General features: G+C 38.6%; 1 protein-coding gene across 1 annotated transcript in view; it reads right to left on the bottom strand.

Annotated features, from left to right (window-relative positions):
* The window catches only part of RAPGEF5 (Rap guanine nucleotide exchange factor 5), a 239,947-nt gene that overhangs the window by 93,651 nt on the left and 122,669 nt on the right, over positions 1–23,627 (bottom strand). Inside the window, exons 8-9 of the mRNA XM_024250329.2 lie at positions 19,084–19,157; positions 7,587–7,712 (exon numbers count right to left, since the gene is read on the bottom strand). Coding sequence (XP_024106097.2) covers positions 7,587–7,712; positions 19,084–19,157 — 200 coding nt within the window. The remainder of the gene's footprint in view (positions 1–7,586; positions 7,713–19,083; positions 19,158–23,627) is intronic.

The following is a 23,627-nucleotide window of genomic DNA, read 5'->3' as shown; positions in this document are numbered from 1 at the left end:
TGACCCTTCAGATTCTGTCTCTTTCTCTCTCTCAGGGAAATGTGCATGACTCCCTAGACTAGCCAAGGTCCCTGTTAAATGCTTCCACAGCACTTGGATGCTGACCACATAGGTGGTAAACTGAATTCAGTCTCTGAGTTTCTCGCAGAGCATCAGTTCATGAGGTCAGAGACGTATCAGGGCAGTCCTTCGGGAACCAAGCCACACTGTAAATTGCTGCCTATGTCTCTTTACTTCTTGATATCTCTTCTTTTTATTTTTCCAAACCTTGGCAGTACACAGTTATCATGAACAACTCTCCATCTGTCTGTGCATCCTTTCCCTAAACTTTTTGTCTTAAAACATTCATTATAAACCCAAATAACACTAGCCTGGCAAAAGTTTCTATTGTTGCCTGATCAGACACCAGTCTACATGGTAGTAAGACTGTTATATTAATGCAGATCAGGCCTTGATGGGGGTAGAGAAGAAAAGAATATAAGATCACCTGGGGTCTGGAGTGAGATATACCACTGGGGGAGGAGGGTGAGGGCAAAACAACAGTGGCAAATAACCTGTTTTTCAATACTTCACTTTAATGATTTTTCAACCATATTGCAGATGATATGGCTATTTTAATTTTACAAGAATAAGAACCTAATAAAGCTAGGAGCAGCATTTGTACAGCAGAGACTAAAAGGACCCTTTGATAACATGAGTTTGATAAATCAAACAAACTGAGCCAATATCAATGTTCTTGATTGAGCCTTTTAAAATAAACTTGAGCACCGTCAAAAAATAGCATAATGACAAATTCCTCTCTCTTCAAAACTGCTCAAACTAATTTTTTAAAAATGTTAGGACTTGCAGTGGGCTTCTTGTGAAAACCTAAAAATACAGCTAATGAGCAGATGGTTCCACCAGACAGCAGGAGCACACCACTGACTTTCACTGGCAGTTAACTGCTATTTTTCTGGAGGAAAAGCTAGAATTTAAAGAGCACACACAGTGAACCAAACTTGTAAACCTTGTTTCTAAGTAAATGAGAAGAGCATGGTTTGCCGCAGTTGTGAAATGTGTTTGCCAGATTTTACTTCCCTCTAAATGTCTTATTTAGACACTTCATTAAATGCTGTCTTGAATGGTTAACTGTTTTCCATGTATAAATTCTTTCCCCAGCTAGACTGTAAACTTCTTGGAGGCAAGAACTAGCTACTTCTACTTTTTTGTTACTCTGTGGCCATATTATTCCCTATTAAAAATGGACTATAATAACTCACTCCAGGAAGCCTAATTCCAATGAAAAGATACTTTAATACCAATCCAACACAAAGTCAGGATTTTGTTATTAAGAAAAATAACCTGGTTTCAATGAGGTGATTTCTCAGTTTATAATCGGGCAACTTAATGTATTATGAATTGCCTATTATACCCTAGTTGTGACTTTCAATTCTATTACAGTAATGTTAGAAAGTTCTATTTCTCTTTAATAAGTAGTTTCTTGGTTAAACTAAATTACTGATAAACTTCAAATAATGCTGGGATTGCTCGAAACTACTCACCTAGATGTACAATTATAAGTTTGAAAACAATGATAAAACCTCTTTTCCTTTTAGTATTTCATACAGAGTAAAAAGAGTAAAAAGAGGATTTTCACCTTATATTTAACTGCTTAAAAAAAGAGACAAAATCAAATTTGGGAAAAGGTAGAGACCAACTTTTAATATGTAAATAAGTGTGACAGTAGCCAGAATACTCCAAACCACTTCTCCCCTCGTAATCCTTAAACAAGGAACCCTTTGACGTAGGCAGAATTCCAGGATGAGGCTGCAGGAAACAGGGAAAAGGAAATTCCGGTTGAGGCTCAGTGATAGAGACCCTACCCTGGCAGCAGACTGTGCCAAGATGCAGTTTCAGAGTGTGCAAAATCCCCTTCCCACCCATCCATATTTCATGAGTGAATTAGAAAAGGGGAAGGAAGTAGGGTGGGTCCCCAGACTTAACAAAGGAACAGAAGAAAATGGGGTGGGGCAAGGGAGGGATACAGACAGGATCCCTAGGGAAAGTATTGCTGAACAAAGTTTTCACATACATTTTACAGATACTGCTCATTTCTACAGTTGGAAGTCAGGAAGTCAGGTTAGGAGCTATTGTTGGTATTTCTAGTCTACAATTTAATACACTACAAAGCATAAACTACATTTCAGGAAAAATGCAGGTTCAGTTTTCTGGTAAATAGTGCAGCTACATTCCTGAAAATAGGACCCACATCCATCTAGACATATACTTTGATGTAACTATTTTACTGAAAATAAAATATGAAAAGTTTATAAGCTTTTCAAATCTAAGTTACGACTGGGCAAGCACCTTTTCTTTTTCTGCATCCCCGCCCCCCAACCCCCATCCCTCCCTACATATTCTTTCTGTCTCTGTCCTCCAGGGCTGCCCTCTGAGTGCATGTCCTCTTTCGAAGGACTGCTGTGGTTCCGGTTACCTTGGCTTCTGGGCCACCTATCAGTCCTCACTCCAGTGATGAAGCCTGAAGGAGACACCCTCCAGAGGCAATCAGACTTGAATTCACTCTGGACCCAAGTCTGCTTAATCACTCTTCAGCTCCCTCACTATTCAGTCACTATTCAGTCAGACTGAAATAATATAATTTATCTCACGAAGGCCCTGCCTCAACCGTCTTCCTTAAGAAAAGTTAGAACCCCACCCAACAATCTGTCAGTGAGATAAATACTAACATTTCAGCTACCTGAAGCAAACTGCAGACAAGCAAATGCTCAGTCGGTCCTCATTATTTCTAGAATGAAGTAAAACTTCTTAGCCCTCAAAATCCTCCACAGTCTGGTCCCAATCTCATTTCTCATGAAATCTTCCTTCTCCCGCCTCCCCTCCCACACCCCCAACTCTTGGTATTCTGGCAACATGAAATCGTTTCAGAGTTCCAAAAAACGTCTAATATTTCGGTATCTCCGTGCATTTTCTAATGCTATTCTTCCTACGAGGAATACTCTTCTTCAATGTGGATTCTTTAAATCCAACCCAAAACCTAATTTAAGGTCCAGGTCAAACTGTCCTTCTGCCCTATGAAAGAATCCTGCTTTCTGAGATGTAAATTCTTCTTCAAACTCCTATGTATCTCTCTTGGGATTCTTTTCACTGCTTCCCTGTATCTCAGTTATTTGTGTTGATATCTTTTCTCCACACTAGACTATACTTCTTGAGGGCAGGAGCCACCATAGTTGGGAGCCACCATAGTTAGTCTGGCTCCTCTATGACATCAGCTTAAACAAAAGTTAGCAAATGAATGGATGACAGAGAGTATTCTAGAATAGAAGTATAGTAACACCAACTCAGACTACAGAGAGTATTCTAGAATAGAAGTATAGTAACACCAACTCAGACTACAGAGATCAGGAGAGCAACGCTAAAATCCCAGTTAATTCTGAGGAAGGCACACATATTGCAGCAAATGCCAAAGCTCTGGCCAAATATGTCAGTTTATTTGGGAGCTACCAGAGATTCTCTCTGTTTAAGGTATTTTCAAAGGGTTCTGGAAAGAAAAGTTTGTGTAGTCCCCATAGTGTTTGCCGGAACCCCACCTAACAATCTGTCAGTGAGATAAATACTAACATCTCAGCGACCTGAAGCAAACTGCAGGCAAACAAAGCAAGGGAAATGGCTTATGCAGCTTTTTGGCAAAGGTGGTAAGAAACAGAACATTCTTATGTCTGCCACTATACCAAAGAATCCTTAAAAATTGCCTAATATAAAATAGCATGCACATCCCCATTACTAGTCACCGAATTCTGTCAATTTTACTGGGTAAATGACTTTCCACATTTACTCCCTCCTCAGTTCTTATGGTCATTGCCCCAGTTCAGGCTGGCACATCTCACTTGACTCACTACGGTAGCTTTTTAAAGGTTCTTTCCAACATTTCCCTCTTCTTCACTCAATTCTTCCTCTAAAGCAATACCAGAGAGATCTTACAAAGGCCACATCTGATTATGCCACTTCCCTTCTTTGATGGCTTTCCTTTGCCAAAAGGCAAGTTTAAGCTCCTTAGGGTAGCTGGTAAACTTTTTTAGCTTACCAGTCTTTCATAATGGAATTTTAGGCTGACTCCCAGCCCACCCCTCTCCATTCCCTAGGAACCACCAGGACTGCAGTCATGTGTCTTCCCGTGGGTCCCTCTGCCTGAAATGCTGTCCCCTGCCTTCTTCTATGACCATTAGTCATTCTTCAGGGTCAAGCTCAAAGGTCCCCATCTGATAACACATGTCCCTTGCTCTATCGGCACAGTCACAGAATTAAGGCTAGGAAATACAATGCCTACATGAGAGATAATTCCTTTAAAGAACCAACAACTCAATGTTAACTCTACTATCATAATGTTTAGAAGACACAGCCCATTTCTTTCCCCTTCTGAAAGTCCTCCCATAATAATTTTCAACACATAGGCATGAGTGCTTGCTAATTGTGCCTACAGCTAGTTAACAGAAAATAGAAAAATGGAGTGCTTCCTGAGAAGCTTGCGATAATTATACATTTAACTTTTTAAATTTCAGAAACACCTTGGCAAAAGCATAGAGTGAAGCATTTCTCTAATGGCATGAATTTATAATCATAGCATTTAGCAGTTAAGAAAATATTAGAAATGCCTACTGAGAAAGCTGTAATCCCCTTCAATTTGTAACAAGATGTACCAGCAACAAAGGCTTTATTCTATCAAATTTATGTCTTTGCCTATGCAGTAGTGCTAGAAATTAGCTCTCTTTGGCATCTATGTGGCATTCTAGAACTGGAAAAGTAATGAAGGTTAGTCAAAAGAATGACTCAATAGGCAACTTGGATTCTAACTCAAATTTTATCACTATCTACTTAACTAGCTTTGGCCCAGGAATGGTGGATGAGGTTGATGAAGCATTTTAAAATCATAAAAGAAAGGAAATCTGTATGTAACTTCAGGGTTTGGTCATTATTGTTATTACAAGAAGAGGAAACTGCAGACCTAGGTTTACGTTAAGTAAACTGCAGTTTCCTCTGTCCATGCTGTGTGTCGGAACTGAGTTTCTATGAAGAGCAGATGACTGCTATTGTAAAGAAAGCGAGGACAGGAAAAGTGAAAACGCTGCACCACCTTCATGAACACTGTGAACTCAAGGGGTAAGCAAAGGTATAGGCACATCAAATGCCCAAGACATAAAAGATTGAAGTGAATTAGCAGGTGGTTTTTATTCCTAATAAATTACTGCAAAAAGTGTAATCATCTAGTACCAAATAATTCATTTAGTGGAGGACCACATCAATATCAGCCTTGAGAGTTGAGAGATTCCACTGGGTGTCATCCTGCAGAAGGGAGATGACAGAATGGCTTTGTTTATATTTATCACTAGAAAGAAAGATCCCTAATATTTCTTTCCTTATTTTAAGCTTCACAGGAAAGTCTACATAGAAAAAGTCATAATTCCAATGTTTATTTACACACCATCTTTCCTCTCAGAAACAAAAACGTTTCAGAGCTGTTAATGCACCCATCATATGACAGTCACGCAAGAAGTAAAAAATGTTAGTGTTCTGTTTTACAAGTGAAATGAAGGTTTAAAGGTGACAGAGCAGAAAACCAGAGCAAAGCTGCAAATCTTCAATCACTAAATTTCTGCCTCATGTTAAAAGCCTTTACAATTATCAGCCCCAAGTATAGATTTCTTTTTTTTTTATTATACTTTAAGTTTTAGGGTACATGTGCACAACGTGCAGGTTTGTTACATATATACATGTGCCATGTTGGTGTGCTGCACCCATTAACTCGTCATTTAACATGAGGTATATCTCCTAATGCTATCCCTCCCCCCTCCCCTCACCCAATGAGAACACAAGGACACAGGAAGTGTAGATTTCTATAGTTACAGATGTGAAGAGTATTATAATCTTATTGGCTGTGACTACTTATAATATTCTGGACTGAACTAAATATACAACAAAGACAACACACAGGTATCTTTTTAATAAGTGCAAAGTTGTTTTGTCATAAGCCTTAATCATAAGCCTAAAGCTTATGATCTCTAACTTTGGTGAAGTGGTACCCTACTGTTCTACTGTTTGATTTTTGAAAGATCTTACCATACCTGAAGTTGTTACTGGTTTACTGCACCTAATTTGCAATCAGTTGTAAGATACAGCATTAATTTTAAGAACCATAAGGAAAGAAAAATGCTCACAATTAAACTATGACATGTTTTCATATCATCAATTGTTAAGACTATTGTGGGGGAAATGTGCATCTTGAAATCAATAAAATATGGCATATGAAAACTGTTGCTCATCTAATTAAAATGAATCAAAACGAAATTTTTTGAAAAATTTAAGCTGCACACTAGGATACTCAAATATCCTAAGGACAGAGCAGAGGTTAGGAGTCAGTCTATGATTTAGTCAAACTTCAGGGTGCTTTTAACAACTTGAACAAGGTGCTAAAGTTTTCAATAGTTCCAAGCAAAGTGAAGGTTGCCTGAGACCTACATCCACACTTAGGCAATAGTCACCTCTGAAACAGTTCAATCACAAGGCTTTGAAACTGCCTAATTATTCTCTTTCTTGAGACACCAACTGTTACAATTCGATGTCTCACTGTTAGAGAAGTGCTATGTTATTAAACTAAGCAGCCAGCCAGCCTTGAGCATCTTAACTCCTCTCCTTCTCAGTAAAACCCTGCCATTTGTATTAATAGACTTGGAGCAGAAAAAGCATGAAGCAATGTTTTCCCCCTTGGAAAGGGTTGAAAACAAAATCTCAAGGAAAAATTAAAGTCAGAGAAAGACACATGTATAAGCACAGAGGAATGTTCCCCTTCATGAGCAATCCTGGATAGTGCAGCACTGAGAGTGAAGTCTTATAACCAACAACAACCAAGTCAACAGATAACAATGTGTGGCACAAGAAAGTGGTCCCATTGTCTTCCCAGCATGACGGCAGCATTCTCAGTTCTAAGGCTCAATCTGAATAACTGCTTTCAGGAGGACCAAGCGGAACGTCCCTTTCCTCCAGCTTTAACTATATTCAAACAATATAACTCTTGTTAGAACACAAGCCTTCATAAGATACTGGGAAAACTCCCCTCTGACCCTCCCACTTGGTGAGAGCATCTATAATCTCTTTTTGTGTTTTTATCTATTTCTAGTGACTTAGGACACATTCATTTGGCAACTAGATCCACCTCTGTACTAAACATAAAAATATGTTGAAATGTTTTTTCAAAATTCATGTTCTACAAACTATATGATACGGCAAAACTTCCAAAATCAAACTTGAAAGCCACCCAAGCAGGATCATAAATAGATAAGGATTCATATTTGCTTAAATGTATTCTCATATTTCTACATAATTTACTTTTGAGAAGAGTCTCTTATAAATCCAGTGTCATAAGCCACTTGCTTAGAGCTAGGAGCAGCTGTCATTTTTACTAAGGAGGATGCTCTTGGGGGGAAAAAAACCCCAAAACCTAAAGAATTTAAAATAGTCTTTCGTTCAAACATGCAATCAGGGAAAAACATTTTCCACCCCTTCAAACCTGCATCCCCAAGAGGCAAAAGGCTTACGTGTTCAGACTTCTCCTGTTCTTTTTTGTCCGTCTGCAAAAACTGATAGTTTTCTTTTGCCAGCTTCTGGACTAGTTCAATTCGTCCGATTTCATCTCTTTCCTGAAGCTTGCACATCACCCCTGCCTTAAGAGTTGGAGAAAAAGCGAAGATATACTTAAAACCACAGTCCCAGGACATGACACCACCGCAAAGTTCACCTTATAATAAGCTCATCTTTTCCACTGCCTGGATTAAATCATGGTCTTGGTAAAATATTTTGCTTTTCAAAAATTGAAGTTACATTATTATAATCTAAGAGCACCATGCCAAAAGACTTAAAGTTGAGTCTGCGTATCACTCTACTTTAAGAGGGTGAAGGACAGAGCAAACTAAATCATTTGCTACTAAGTGTGCGCCTGATAGGCTCCTGTTTGTTTGTTCCTGACAGCCTGTTTCCTGTTACATAAGCAGAGCCTAGCAAGAGGTTAAAAACTCATGGGAAAGTTAGCCAGGAACCACACTGGTGAAAGGGTGAAGTGATACAGAGCCCTAAAAATAACAATATACAACACCCCAATTCTTTAGCTCCACAACAAATTATTCTGTATATAAATAAACCCTTAACAAGAAGATCACAAGATAATTTTTTTCACAGTTGGAAAGTTACTATGGGGCATTAGTAAAATACCACTAATAGTGCATAAAAGATGGTGAAATATTTTGCTAAAAATAAGACACTGGAAAAAGAAAGCTCGAAATTTCATTCATTGGGGTTTGGAAATGATCCATAAAGCATCATATTTTACATTAGGTCAAAGTGCCTAAATAATAATAGGAGGAGGAAGGTGAATCTAAGACTTTGAAATAGGAAAAAAAAAAAAAAGTTCATTCTAACACACTAATTATGAAGTGTTTCTGCTCAAATTCTTTCCAAAATGGTTCATACTGACATACCAAGACATGATCTAATAAAGAAATCCAAAGTTATACTTGGCAGGAGTAGTCAAAACTATGGAATCCGTTTTCCTCAACATAACCTACAGGATTTTAATATACTCCATAACATGACCAAATACAGCAAAGGGGCCAGCAAAGAATCCAAACTTCATGATCTTAACGGTTTGTGCTAAAGATACCCATGTTGTTGAGTGGACAGCAGAGAAATAGAACTATCCACGCAAAGCAATGACTAAATCTTTATTCCCAGGGGCACGGTATCTCTTTATGTAACAGTTTGTCCAACTAGGAAGGAAATAAACAAAAAATTTCTGACGTGGCCCACATCGCAGACTCCTAGAGGACAGCAAGTGGAATTCCTCCACGAAAGTCAGAGATTTTTATAACATCCCTCACAAGTGGCTTTTCAGTTCCTTTCTAAAGTTTCCTTGGACAGGGACCTAAGTTTATCTTAAGACAGTATGTACTCTGTTGGACAGCCAGGATTGTTGGAAAGTCCCTTATTCTTATCACACTAGACAAAACTGAAACCATTTAACTTCAATCTGTGAGGACTAGTTTTGCCTTTTAAAGCAATGGAAACTCGGCCTATTCTTTATCCAATGTGACAATCTTTCAAATATTTAAATACAAACATTTATTATATTCTCATTTTAATATTCTCCAGATATACATCTGATACGGTTTGGCAGTGTCCCCACCCAAATCTCATCTCAAATTGTAGTTCCCATAATCCCCACATGTTGTGGGAGGAACCAGATAGAGGTAATTTAATCATAGGGGCAGGATTTTCCGGTGCTGTTCTCGTAGTATTGAATAAGTCTCATGAGATCTGATGGTTTTATAAAGGGGAGCTCCCCTGCACAAGCTCTCTTGCCTGCCACCATGTAAGACATGCCTTTGCTCTTCCTTCGCCTTTTGCCATGATTGTAAGGCCTCCCAGCCATGCTGAACTGTGAGTCAATTAAACCTCTTTCCTTTATAAATTACCCAATCTCAGGTATGTCTTTATTAGCAGCATGAGAGCAGACTAATACAATATCCCTAGTTCCCTAAATTATTTTATTCATTCATTCACTCAACAGAGTAAAGGATTTATTTGAGCAAGAACCTACTATAAGTTCTGAGAATACAGTAGTGAACATAAAAAACAAATAACGTTCTAGCCGGGTGTGGTGGCTCACACCTACGATCCCAGCACTTTGGGAGGCTGAGGAGGGTGGATCACCTGAGGTCAGGAGTTTGAGACCAGCCTGGCCAACATGGTGAAACCCCGTCTCTACTAAAAATACAAAAAATTAGCCGGGCGTGGTGGTGTGCACCTGTAATCCCAGCTACTCAGAGGGCTGAGGCAGGAGAATTACTTGAACCCGGAGGTGGAGGTTGCAGTGAGCTGAGATCACGCCACTGCACTGGACGACAGAGCGAGAGTCTGTCTCAAAACAAAAACAAAAACAAAGTTCCTTACATCATGGAGCATACATTCATAATGTAACATACCAATAGGAAATATTGAGTGGTAATATATGACAGAAAAAACAATGAAGCAGGGTAAGGGGACAGATAAATAATTGAAGGCATTATTAAGATAAAAATGTCAAGGAAGGGTTTTCTAGTAAAATGACATCTGAATTGTGACCTAAAGGAAATGAGGAAGAGGTGATGTGGATATCCAGAAGGAAGTGTGTTTCGGGCAGAGGAACAGCAAGTACAAGGGCTCTAATGCTCAAGTGTGTTTGGCATGCTCAAGGATAGGCAGAGAGAGCAGCAGGGCTAGAAAAGAGCTGTAGGGAGTAGACTGGTGGCACTGGTTGAGAGGTAATGCAGAAGCCCAATACACAATTTCCTTATAGGCTGTATAAGGAGTTTGGATTCTTTTTCTGAATAAGACAGAAATCCTTTGGAAGGTTTTGAACAGAGAATTAGCAAAATATGATTGACATTTTAGCAGGATCATTGTATGTCCTGGGTTGGACTGGGGGAAGTAGTTGATGCTAGAAGACCAGTTATGAGCCTGGTTTTCACATAAGACATGGCTTGGAACTTGTGCTAGTGGTGAAGACGGTACATGTGGTTCTAACCACTGGATATACTTCAAAGGTAGAGCCAGCAGATTTTGCTGTTTGGGAGTCTCCAAAATATTTGGTCTCAGTAACTGGAAGGATGGAGTTGTCATGGGGGAGGCAGGGGTTGGTCTGGGAAGGAAAATGGCTATTGACACCCAAGTGGAGTTGCTGGGTTGGAAGTCTGGAGGTTCAGGGGAAGTCCAGACTGAAGATATGAATTCCAGAGTCATCAGAATACAGATGGTATTCCTCTGGTTTTACCAATGGAATGGTGTAAATCCAGGAATTGAGTCTAGTGTTTCGATACTGGGAAGATGAGGAGTAATCAATCAGAAAAGGACTCTGAGGAGGAGTGGCTCCAAGAAGAGAATCTGGAGAGTAGTGAAGTTGCTTCAAGGAGGAAGGAGTGAAAAACTCTATCAAATGTTGCTAAAATGTCAAACAAGATGGGCTCAAAATAACTGACACTGAATTTGACAAAAGTAATTGGTAACTTTGAGTGGAGCAATTTCTGTTTGAACTGATAGGGACAAAAGCTTTATTAACATGAGTTCAACAGTAAATAGGACACAATTCTTCCAAAGAGGTTTGTAACAAGAAATGAGGCACTAGCTGAAGAGTGTCCTTGAAGAGTTTCGCTTGCTTATTTGCTTTAACATGAGGGCTATTCCAGGATGTTTACATTTATTAGAATTCCAGTAGACAGCAAAATTTGATGATGAAGGAGGGAGATGGGGGCATTTTCAAGAGTAATGTTCTTGAGTAGGAAAGAAGATAAAGATCTACTCTCAGGAAGAAATATGAATCTAAATATTTCATCCAGTGAAACAGGAGAGACAGTGAAATACAGGGGTAAATATGCAGGTACATTGGCATATTTGGTGGTAGGGACATGCAGAAATTCCTTTCTGAAGGCTTCTATTTCCCAGAAAAATAAGAAGCGAGTTATGATCTGAAAATAAGAAATTGTGGGGAGATGCTGCTGGAGGCATAAGAAAAGAAGGCATGTTAATAGTCACTTAGGTTACAAGCACTGGCAAATTATTTTGTAAAGGGCCAAACAATAAATATTCTAGGCTTTGTAGGTCATGGGGTCTCTGTTGCAACTGCCCAATTCTGCAAGAGATAAAACGTAAATGAATGAACACAGCTACATTCCAATGACATTTTATTTATAAAAACAAACAGTAGGCTGTGGTTTGTCAACTCATGGCCTAAGAGAAGGGGAAACTGGGCAAGGGAAGTAGAATAAAGATTGCCAAGCACTACTAAAGGCCCACTTGATTTTATTTTTAGATCCTTTTATGCTCCTAGCCATCCTCCTTAGGGCATATTTCTGTTTGTCAGGATTTTAATGCAGTCCATAATCTGAGACAATGGTAAATATATGGGCTTATCATTAAGATGCTCTTTTAATCTACACTAAGAAGGGTAAAAAAGTTTCAATGGTGTTATAAAATAACTATGAATGCAGGGAAACTGGGGCAATTTCTACTTACAAATAAACATTACTTAAACATTACTTAAATGCTTTGACACTTAAATACGTTTCTGTTATCCAGAAAATTCATGTACGTCAACCAGCGTATGTCAACCAGTGAGGATTTCTTCTCTCTCCTTCCACGTCATCTGCACAGTGTTTAATATACTGTCCTGGCGGTGGAGGGAGGATGCTAATGACCCTCCAAAATGCCAATCTGGAAAGCTGTTCTGTGGTTTAATCAGTGGTGTGATGGATTTAGCCCCGATCTTCCTCTGCTCCCCAATATGGCCCTCCCATACAAAAGACAGCACGTGGGGAATGGAGGCCCAGGAAGTGGTGGGACACAGATGAGAGTACTGGATAGCTATAACTAACTCGTCACCACGGGGAGCCTGTTCCCTCCTTTCACCAGCACTAGCTCCAAAGCAACTCAGCTAAGCTCCCACAGACTCGATTTGGAGACAGTCTGTCCTTCTATCTGTAGGTCCCAAGTATAGTGTTTTGGTTTTTTTTTTTTAATCAGCTGATTAGCATCACCAATAAAAGGCCGAAATTAAATAGAGGAAATATAAGAGGTCTTCACTATTTTTTGGATTTCTGTGTGAACATGATTTTTCAAGGAACTCTAAACATTTTTCACATATTATTAGAATCCTAAATATAAACTTTTCTCTCAGCCAAGTGCAGTGGCACATGCTTATAATCCCTGTGTTTTGGGAGGCCAAAGCAGGAGGATTGCTTGAACCCAGGAGTTAGAGGCTGCAGTGAGCTATGATCACCAATGCACTCCAGCCTGGGCAAAAAGAGTGAGACTCTGTTTCTCTCTAAAAATAATAATAAATAAATATGTAAATAAAATGAACTTTCCTTTCAGGAGGAAACATTTTCATTACAACCAGATACTTGGGCCCACGAAGCAAATATGTATTTTAAAGGCAAAATGCTCTTACTTTTTAAAGTGGGCTTCAGACTAACTTATTTCTTTAATTCCACATCTTATAATTAAAGAGAGAATATTGCTGTTTTGATTTTCTGGTTTCCAAATAACTTCTAGATGCATTTTCACAAGGTAATCAATTCTATAGCATTCCTTACATAACAACTATCAAAAAAGATTTTCAAGGAGGTTATGAATGCTTCTTCATTCACTGGGAGACTTTAAACCCATATATCCCAGATGATTTATAAGGCAGTGCTATGCAGAAGCATCATGCCAAACTAGATGTTCCTCAGGGTCCCTTTCAGAGCTCCATAATTTAGTGATTTAATTCAAGAAACCCATGAATTTATTAATATATTGTGGGAGCTTTGTTATGGCAGGAGAAGCAAGATAACTAACAGTCCTTGATCTAGACTTTCACATCCCTGGTCTATTTAATTTCTCTGTGTAAAATTAATTATAAACATTTACCTAACACTGCTAAGCCAGAAAAAAAAATAAAAGATTAATGTATAACTGTCAGAAGAGTTATTTAGGAGCTTTATTTCAAGGTCTGTTTTGAAAAAAAGTCTCCATAATGTATAATTAAAGTTATTCATAGGATTTTCAGCCTTTGAGGAGAGAAATGTTATGAATGTAAAGGAAAAGCCTGTTTCCTTTATAAATGGAGTCATAAAAATGTTGGGTCCATCCCCTCAATGGTAGAATGAAGCGTGGACAAGATTCCTGTGGGAAAGGCCACATGGATGATAAATGAGCATCTTACTGGGACAAAACACAATTCTTTGTATTAAAACATTCTTTGCATTATCTTAACTTTAACAACCACTTTTTCTAAAACACCTAGGTAAAACATCCTGCAAAAATTGCTTATCAAGGTCAGGGAAACCAGAAAGAAAGAATCCACCTTTCATGAAAGCACTTTTTCAATAACAGAATGCTATTCAGTTCAAATTCAGGATATTCAGATAAATTCTTATTGATTACTATGTAATATCTTAATTTCATTAAAAATTAAGCCTAGAAGTTCATATAATTTTTTTGCTATTTTAAACAGAAATATAAATGACAGAATAAAACACTGATGAGCTTAGATGATAAATTATTCTACTGTATGCACCTTATTTTGAAAACAGAAAATATTAAGAATTTTTTTCCAGGAAAATTCAGAAAACAGTTCATAGTCAAAAAATAATAATAATTTTAGGGCAACAAATACTCATTTTCTCAAATTTCTTCAGAGAAAAAAGTTAGACTATGAAAAAGCTCTCCCTGTTAGGGATAGAAGAATATGCCCCCTTGAGAACTGGGAAAAGAACCATGAAGCATCCACAGTGAGAAATGTATCTAATGGAAAGCGTGATAGTCAAGGCAGGTGAGGAATCCCTAGGGAGTCACCGGTATGGGCCTTGAAAACCATGCTGGGGCATCAGGGAGCTTTAGAAATCATTTCATAATTCCTAGCCCCTCACTGTCCAGGCAGGGCAATGGACATTTAGTTTCTCTGGTTCTACTCCTTTGTGGAATTCCTTGTGTTAAAACATCACCTTTGTATAGGATGGACAGACCCATCCTATAGAAATACACTATTCACAATAGCAAAGACTTGGAACCAACCCAAATGTCCAACAATGATAGACTGGATTAAGAAAATGTGGCACATATACACCATGGAATACTATGCAGCCATAAAAAATGATGAGTTCATGTCCTTTGTAGGGACATGGATGAAATTGGAAATCATCATTCTCAGTAAACTATCGCAAGAATAAAAAACCAAACACCGCATATTCTCACTCATAGGTGGGAATTGAACAATGAGAACACATGCACACAGGAAGGGGAACATCATGCTCTGGGGACTGTTGTGGGGTTGGGGGAGGGGGGAGGGATAACTTTAGGAGATATACCTAATGCTAAATGACGAGTTAATGGGTGCAGCACACCAGCATGGCACATGTATACATATGTAACTAACCTGCACATTATGCACATGTACCCTAAAACTTAAAGTATAATAATAATAATAAAAAGGACAAAATTAAAAAAAAAAAAACAGAAAAAAAAAAAAAAAAAGAAATACTGTGTAATGCTGCATCCTGCCAGAGCATGCTGAGAGCTAGGAATAAGGCAGAAACCACACTTACATGAAATTTATGCTGTTATTTCCCTCAAGTACTTTCTTAATCTTTTGTATTTAGAAAATTATCCCTTCTGATTAAAATCAAAATATAGCATTAAAAATTTACATAACATATAGTATTATAAATTTATATAATTGAAAAAGTAAGGGGTTCATTCATTTCACATGCTTGATTCCTTTAACGTTCAGACTAAAGTAGGGGGGCCACCAATATTTTCTCTTGTTTTGACCTAAGAGAAATTATAGCTCAGACTTGTATACATTCTTGACCACACTGGTAAGCAGGGTAGCAAAGTAAAAAAAAAAAATTAAAAAGTTAAAAAAGAGAATAAGCAAACTCGAATAATATCAAACATAAAAGATTTAACAGGATAATCAATTTTCTTTGACAGTATTAAATAAGAGCTTTCTTTAGAATGCATATTTTTAAAAGTTATAGTCTGACTACTGATAAATTAGTTACCAAATATTTAGCAGTTAATTTGTATAATAAATAATTATTATCACTTAATAATAGAATGATTCAAATGCAGGATAGGAGACAATGAAAATAGTCACTAAATCCAGTGGCCAATGGCTAATGGAATCAAAGCAAGAATTTCCAAAGTTCAACACATTATAAATTACTCAAGGCCAAGTGTGGTGGCTCACGCCTGTAATCTCGGTACCTGGGGAGGCTGAGGTGGGCAGACTGCTTGAGCCCAGGAGTTTGAGGTCAGCCTGGGCAACATAGCAAAACCATGTCTCTACAAAAAATACAAAAAATTAGCTGGATGTGGTGGTGTGCACCTGTTGTCCCAGCTACTCAAGAGGCTGAGATGGGAGGATCACTTGAGCCCAGGAGGTTGAGGCTGCAGCGAGCCATGATTGTGCCACTGCACTCCAGCCTGGGTGACAGAGTAAGACCCTGTCGCAATCAATCAATCAGTCAATTAATAACTAATTAAAGATCTCATTAGAATTCTTAAAAGCTAGAACCAGGCAAATTTTCAGTACATTTTGACAAAGATTCTTAAATCCTTTTATCCTGTAATAGAGTGAAGGGACTAGAATATTTTGTGTCTGCAAAGATACCATCTGGCAGAGAGTAATGCTGCAACTCGGCCCAGTTAGATACTTTAAATATTCCAACCAAAAAGCAATGAGATAGATGGTCAGAGTGACAATAACTGACAGAGGCTGACTTTGCTGGGTGCTTACTGTGTGTCAGGCGCTGTTCTAATTGCTTCACATGTAGTCCTTTAATCTTCGGAACAATCTAACAATTATTTCCATTTTACAGAGGTCAGAAAGGCAGTTTGCATGCTGTTTAAAGCAAGGACATCAGAACCAGACTGCCCTGGTTTCAGACCTGGCCCCGTCCCTTACCGGCACATCTATAAAGTGGTAGTAATTAAACTATCTATCCTGGAGGGTTTGCTGTGATGTTTAAATACATTAATAAAAACAAAGAACCTTAGAGTGTCTAATATATATGAAGTGCTGCCTAAGTGTTATATACAATAATACTGCTCCCAGTATTATTACAGAAAAGGAGGGTAGGAGCACAAGAGAGTTAACTCACCCAAAGGTTTTTTGTTTTGCTTTGTTTTCTTTTTTGAGATGGAGTCTCGCCCTGTCACCCAGGCTGGAGTGCAATGGCAGGATTTTGGCTCACTGAAACCTCCGCCTCCCGGGTTCAAATGATTCTCCTGCTTCAGTCTCCCAAGTAGCTGGGATTACAGGTGCCCGCTACCATGCCCAGCTAATTTTTTTTTTTTTTTTTTTTTTTAGTAGAGACAGGGTTTCACCATGTTGTCCAGGCTGGTCTCAAACTCCTGACTTCACGATCCACCTGCCTTGGCTCCCAAAGTGCTGGGATTACAGGTGTGAGCCACCCCGCCCGTTACTCGCCCAAGGTTACTGTGCCAGTCAGGAAAAGAATCCAGGCAGTGTGGCCCCAGAGGCAGTGCCCCTAGTCTTTACCTTATGCTGCCCAACATTTACTGAAACTCTCCTATGTGTCAGGATTGCCGGGAGTGTTTTATGTTGCTTCATTTCAACCTCAGGACAAGCTTATAATAGCTCCATTTCGCAGAGATGAAAACCATGCATGCTAGCTAGGTACTGCCTAGCATAGTGGGGACACCATGGGGACAAAGACTTAGGCGCCCTACAGGATCTTCCAGGTTTATAGCCACTAAGGAATATCCCTTAAGGAAGAAGGGCTGGGATGTAAACCCAACTCTAAATGCTCTCTTCACTCCACCCACATGTGACAGCATTGAAACAGGGAGTTTCTTAAGCAAAAAAGGTATTTTTAGTGAGAGTAAGAAAAAAGCAGCCAACATATGAGAGATCTCTGGTAGATGGGAAGCCTGTGTACAACAAGGCCAAGTCTCTCTGGGCTTAGTGACCATCTTAACCCTTTATAGACCCAAAGTTTTCATCAGCCTAGAGGCACATTCCCCACGGTAACATATTTCATCATGCATGGGGAAGAAGGAATAAGAATCCACTTAACTTGCTTAAAATACACTCTGGAATGAAGATTGAAGTAATTTGAAATACTGTGAAGCCTGGCAAATAGGTGCTCAAGCCATTATATGTATATACATCAATCAAATAAATTGTACATATAAATTACACACATACATACATACCAATGAGCATACATTTTTATTTCTAATTCTGCCTATGTATCTGATGGCAAAATTCTAAGTTTTCTTTAAACTTATCTTGCATGACTTGAACTACTTATTCTATCCAGAGAATTTATATAGATGGGCCTGTAGAATTAAACCAGTAAAACTGGTTTTTCCACTATGGTAACAGATCAAGCTTTCTTAGACACACCAAAGGAGGTGACAACTGCCTTCCTTCCTAACCAGCTTAGGCCCATAACACTCATAATGATGCCATGCTGCCCAGTGAACTTAATTCAACTTTCAAACCTAAGTAGAATCTGTTCCTGATCTAATTATCAATCTACTAGTTTCATGATTTCATCCCTCTGTATGTCCTATAGATATACAGTTATATAATCATTGCTGAATAAAAATCACAAAATCCTGAACAGTAAGGTCTGTGTATCCTTTTGAGAAATAAAATTGCATTCAAACAGACATTTACCCATAGAATAAGTTCAGAACAAATAAAGAATAACAGTATTTTAAATTTAGAAAACCTTGTCCCACTAGTAATTTAAGGATTTAAGAAATCTTGAAGAAAGTGGTAAATACACTGAGCTGGGGAATCCCTGCACAGGTTTGCTTGGAAGCCTGCAGTATAATTTTAATATGAACTTGAGGACTGCTGCATGTTTAATATTACCACAGCAAAACAATGTGACCTTATTAAAACATTACTGTCCATGCAATCTTTATTGAAAAAGTTAATGTGATTCTTCTGACCAGAATCAACAGATTTGTAACCTTGAAGGTGAAGTGAGATGAGTCAACTAGGCTAAGTCAGAATTTTAAAATGCTCCACTGTTATATAAAGTTAACAGCTGGCAGCACTAGGGTGTCCAAAGTTTTTATGGTGCAATAGTATTTGGAGGTATGCTACCTAAAGCATATTCATGCCATGATTTAGCTACTGGGAGGTAGCACAGAACCTCTAGCAGGCTGGTGCTGTCAGCTGGCCCATTCTCCACTGCCTTCTTCAGGGGAACGTCTGCCCTTCACTCATTTCCCTTGCTTCCTCTGGGAAGTAAAGTGTGTCTATCTCACCCTCTCCCATGAATCAAATTATAAATATAATTACCAATTTAGGACCCTTTGTGTGAGATACCTTTATATCAAAAATGAGCACTTTATTCCCAGTAACATGGCTATTTACAAAACATAAAAGGTAAAACCTATATCATTTTTTAACACCTGCACTGTCTCACCACCCTCAACACAGAAGGGTATGATGAGGGGCTGTCACAGAATTGATCATACCTGAGAATCTGGAACACTTTCGGCTTCTGTTACAGCTACATGTTTGTCATTGTTTTCTTCATCTTGTTCAATTGCTTAAAAAAAAGAACACCATTAAAAAAATGTATCATCATACAAAAAATGCTTCAGATAATTTTCTTTCAGATCGCAATTTAGCAGGAAGAATGTTAGATAGATTCACAAAATGTAAACATTGGCATTATTTTTTGTTAATCAAATGTGAAGTTAGCTAATAGCACTGGGTACTTCTCCTGCATATTATCTCATGTATTAAATCAATGGCAGAGAGAAAATTCAATCTTAATTCTGTTCTTCACCTAAACCCATCCAGACGTCATCATATCAGCATTGCGCTTTACCAAAAGGGCAGTTGGGGTATAAGATGAAGACTTCTATTCAGTTCATGTGAGAACAGCCATATATGTATTTTTAATGTGGCTTTCTGGCTGGCAGTTTAAATGTCATATAATAAAGGAAGCACAGTATTTATATCTGGGTTGCTCAGTGCGTTATTACCACAAAATTCCATACCGTGGAGCCTTGAATCCATCTCTCCCTTCCCAGCATCTCCCTATCCAAGCCCTTATCACCCTTTCTTCATGGGTACTACCTCTTACACAAAGCCCCTGACTCCAGCCTCTCACTAATCCAATCCAGCTTGGGAACAATGCTAAAATAATCAGTCTCAGAACATATAAAAACAACAAGTGCCAGACTTTGGCTTATGTATTGCTTATCATGGCATCTGAACTTCTCCTGCTCATCACTGAAGGGCTTCTCTGAACTCTCTAGCTTCCTCCAAATGTCCAATTTCACACTGACATTCAACACCAAAATGTATTTTACATAACTGGGATCCACACATAATGACTGGATTACTTTTCTCTTTAGATAACTTGTTCTTCTGTTTTAACAAATATTTATGGAGCAGCTATTATGTCCATAGCAGGAGATGTGACATTCAACAAGCCTGGAGAGAGCAGAGACCACGATAATTTCAAATCTAAGCCTAAGAACATGGGGAACCACAAAATAATTTTAAATTGGGAAGTCCATGATTTGATGTATACTTTCAAAAGTTCTTTTTTGCTTCTTTGGGAGAGCAGACTTGAGAGAAACAAGAGCAGAAACAGGGAGACCAGTTAGGTGACTGTTGCTGTAATGTTGCCTGCAGATGACAATGACTCAGATCAGGGAAGTGGCAATGAGCAGGAGAAACATGGAACACTGCAGCTGTATTTTTTTAGACAAAATGGACACAACTTGCCAATGAATTGAATATGGAGAGAGAAAAAAGAGGAGATGAAGGAGAAGCAATCAAGGATGACTCCTAAATAGTTATTTCTTGTATCCATCATGCCATTTATCCTTTTTGCCCTCTTCATCAGAAGTAGGCCAAAGCATACCAGCCTAGCTGACAGTGAGGTCACCCACTGCACTTATTGACTCAGTTTGCATTATTCTGTGTACTTTTTTTTTTTTTTTTTTTTTTTGAGATGAAGTCTTCACTCTTTTTGCCCAGGCTGGAGTGCAGTGGCACAATCTTGGCTCACTGCAACCTCCACCTCCCGGGTTCAAGCGATCCTCCTGCCTCACTTAGCCTCCCGAGTAGCTGGGATTACAGGCGTGCACTACCATGCCCAACTAAGTTTTGTATTTTTAATAGAGACAGGGTTTCACCATGTTGGCCAGGCTGGTCTCAAACTCCTGACCTCAAGTGATTTGCCCGCCTTGGCCTCCCAAAGTGCTGGGATTACAAGGTGTGAGCCACCACGCTCGGCCTGTGTACTTTTAAATATTGTGCTCTCTGCTCTGTATTTTTAAAAATATCATTTCATGTACTTTTTGCTTTTGTATGCTATTCATGCCTGCTGTGTGGCGCCCACCATGGAGCCTACCTATAATGCTGTGCATACAGGAGGGCTCTGCAAATGCTAACTGGCATGAACAATGTATCCCCAAGTGATCAAAACGGCACTGCTTGACTGTGCCTACTTACATAATAAGCTACTTCTTTTCTAACTATTTATGAAAGAAGAAAAGAGAGAAATTCTTCTGTTCACTCTTTGGATAACTAGGATAACTCTGACCAGCTGAGCACCTAAAGGCAAGGTAGGAAGAGGTGAAGAGGGTAGAAGCTTTTCTTCTATTTTTCAGAGAAAAGTTCCGTTCATGCCTGTTCAAAGGGGGTTCCCTGTTGCTACTGTTGCCCAGCTAGGAGGAAACTTAAGAACAAAGAAAAACATTCTTGTTTTCTCTGAAAAACTAGAGGCAAGACTATAAATGGAAAAATAAAACATAGAATAACATCCTAAATTCCACTTAAAAATGCAATGGGCTATAGAAGCAAGGAACTCCACTTAACCAATTGAAATAACAGAAGAAGCCTCTCCTCATCCTGGAATGCAGAGTAATTTTCTTGGAGGGCAAGCTGATCATATACTAATGCGAAACAACTTCACATAAAGAGCAACCATACTTTAGCACTTCATTTGTGCTTTATTTGAATTTTTGCTCTTTAAAGTGCTAATTTCAATGAAAATGAAGAAAATTAAATTTCAGAATATTTTAGCCTACTGAATTCATGTTTTTGGTTTTAAAACAACAATGCTCTAGGGTGTAGGCATTTCTTTTTCTTACCTTATTATACTAGAACATAGAACATGCAGGACACTAAATAATAATTTCAGATTGAGAGTTAACACATTTTTTTTGAGGCAGGTTCTCCCTCTGTCACCCAGGCTGGAGTACAGTTGCACGATCATGCCTCACTGCATCCTGGATTTCCTGGGCTCAAGTGATCCTCCCGTCTCGGCCTCCCAAAAATGCTGAAATTACAGGTGTGAGCCACCTCACCTGGCCTCACACTACTTTTTAAGCTTTAGGAATAATTCTTAATACATAGAAATAGAACTAAAGGAGGAATAGATGAACACAAAAGCAAACCTAGGATAAAGTGTCGGTCCTGTATTTATTTCTAGCTTATCCCCAACAATAAGCTATGTTTATTGTCACATCTTTAAAGACCTCAAAATCGGCTGCCTAGCATTACGCCAGAACTAACAGGCTGAGAATTAGAAACACAAGCAAGTTAAGGGACTTGGCAAAGCTAACTCCGTAAGCTAAATCTGCATAATGGACAAACTCTCAAAGTTCTGCTGGACTCAACCTCAACCCCCTAATGACAGAGAAGACAGCATAAATAACATTATTTTCTTGGAAATATGAAAAATTATAATTCCAAGAATGCATCTTGGGAGCAAAAGCGTTTATCCTAAACAAGGATTTATGATTATCCTATGAAGCTGCATGCATAAAATATATATGGTCCCCTAAAAGGGAGAACTCTGTTGACCCTTAATGCATAGATTAATGTCAAAAAATAAATAAAAACACAATTTTTCTCTTTATGCCTTCTAGTGGTGTGGCTCATGTGGTGGGAAAAGGAGGAAGGAGTTATTTAGATTTTTGAGTTCAATTTTTCTTTTATCTGGTCAGAATAAGAGTTGGTTGGGGAAAATTTCCTATGCAAATATTGATTCTGGGACAGTTCCCTCCAGCGAAACACGTACACAGGAATGACAGCTTCTGGAACCGAGGGAGGCTAGCAGCTTCACTCTCTGCCAACACAAACCATCTCCTTATCTCTCAACACAGAGTCTAAAAGCAAGTAATGGCCTTTGAAAATAACTTACCATAACAAAAGATACAAGTGCAAGATCTAAAGCATATACTTTGAGTGGTGAGCATTAGTGCCCACAGGAGAACTAAGCATGTATGTGGATTAATTAACACTGATTCATTAAGGGTATCTAGTTTAAATGTATCTATTTGTAAATTAGCCAAGAGGGATTCAAGGTGAATGACTGTTGAAAGCCTCCTAGGATTGTGGGGCTTAACTTGATAGTGCTTTCTTGTTGCTTTGGGGACAAAACAGGTTTTCTCTCCCCAGGACTTACTAGGATGGGTGCTAAAATACAAACAAACAACAACAACAAAAAACTCTGTCAGTAACTCTATTATAATAATAATACTTAAACACAAAGGGGACTGATGTCCTTTCTAAATGATGCTTATTTAATTTCTGCTGATCAACTTTGTAAAGAGCCCCACTAACAAGAAAACATTAAACACACAATGACTGTCATGTGCTGACTCTCATCAGGACTATTATTTAAAAATCAACCAACCCATTTCTTTAAAAAAATCTTACAAACCAACCCCAAAGATGACTACAGATAGAAACTGAGCATTTCAAGCCTCAATGTGAGACATCAGCAAATAGTTAAGAAAAATAACTTATTGGGTACTCTGACAAGAACTAAAGTTTTGGCAATAATATAATCTTTCACCTGTGTAGCATTTTTACAGAGAGAAAACTCTTTCATTAAGGGTCTCATCTGATGTTCAACCTGAAATGCCGGGCAGATAAAAACACCCCCATTTTATAGATGAGGAAACTGAGACTAGTGAGGTGAAGTAATCTGCCTTAGGCCTTACACATAAAATGTATGTGTTGGTAACAGTTCATCACTGCTACAGTC

Source organism: Pongo abelii, chromosome 6 (genome assembly GCF_028885655.2).
Source record: "Pongo abelii isolate AG06213 chromosome 6, NHGRI_mPonAbe1-v2.0_pri, whole genome shotgun sequence".
NCBI lineage: Eukaryota > Metazoa > Chordata > Mammalia > Primates > Hominidae > Pongo > Pongo abelii.
This window is presented reverse-complemented; position numbering and strand designations above follow the sequence as displayed.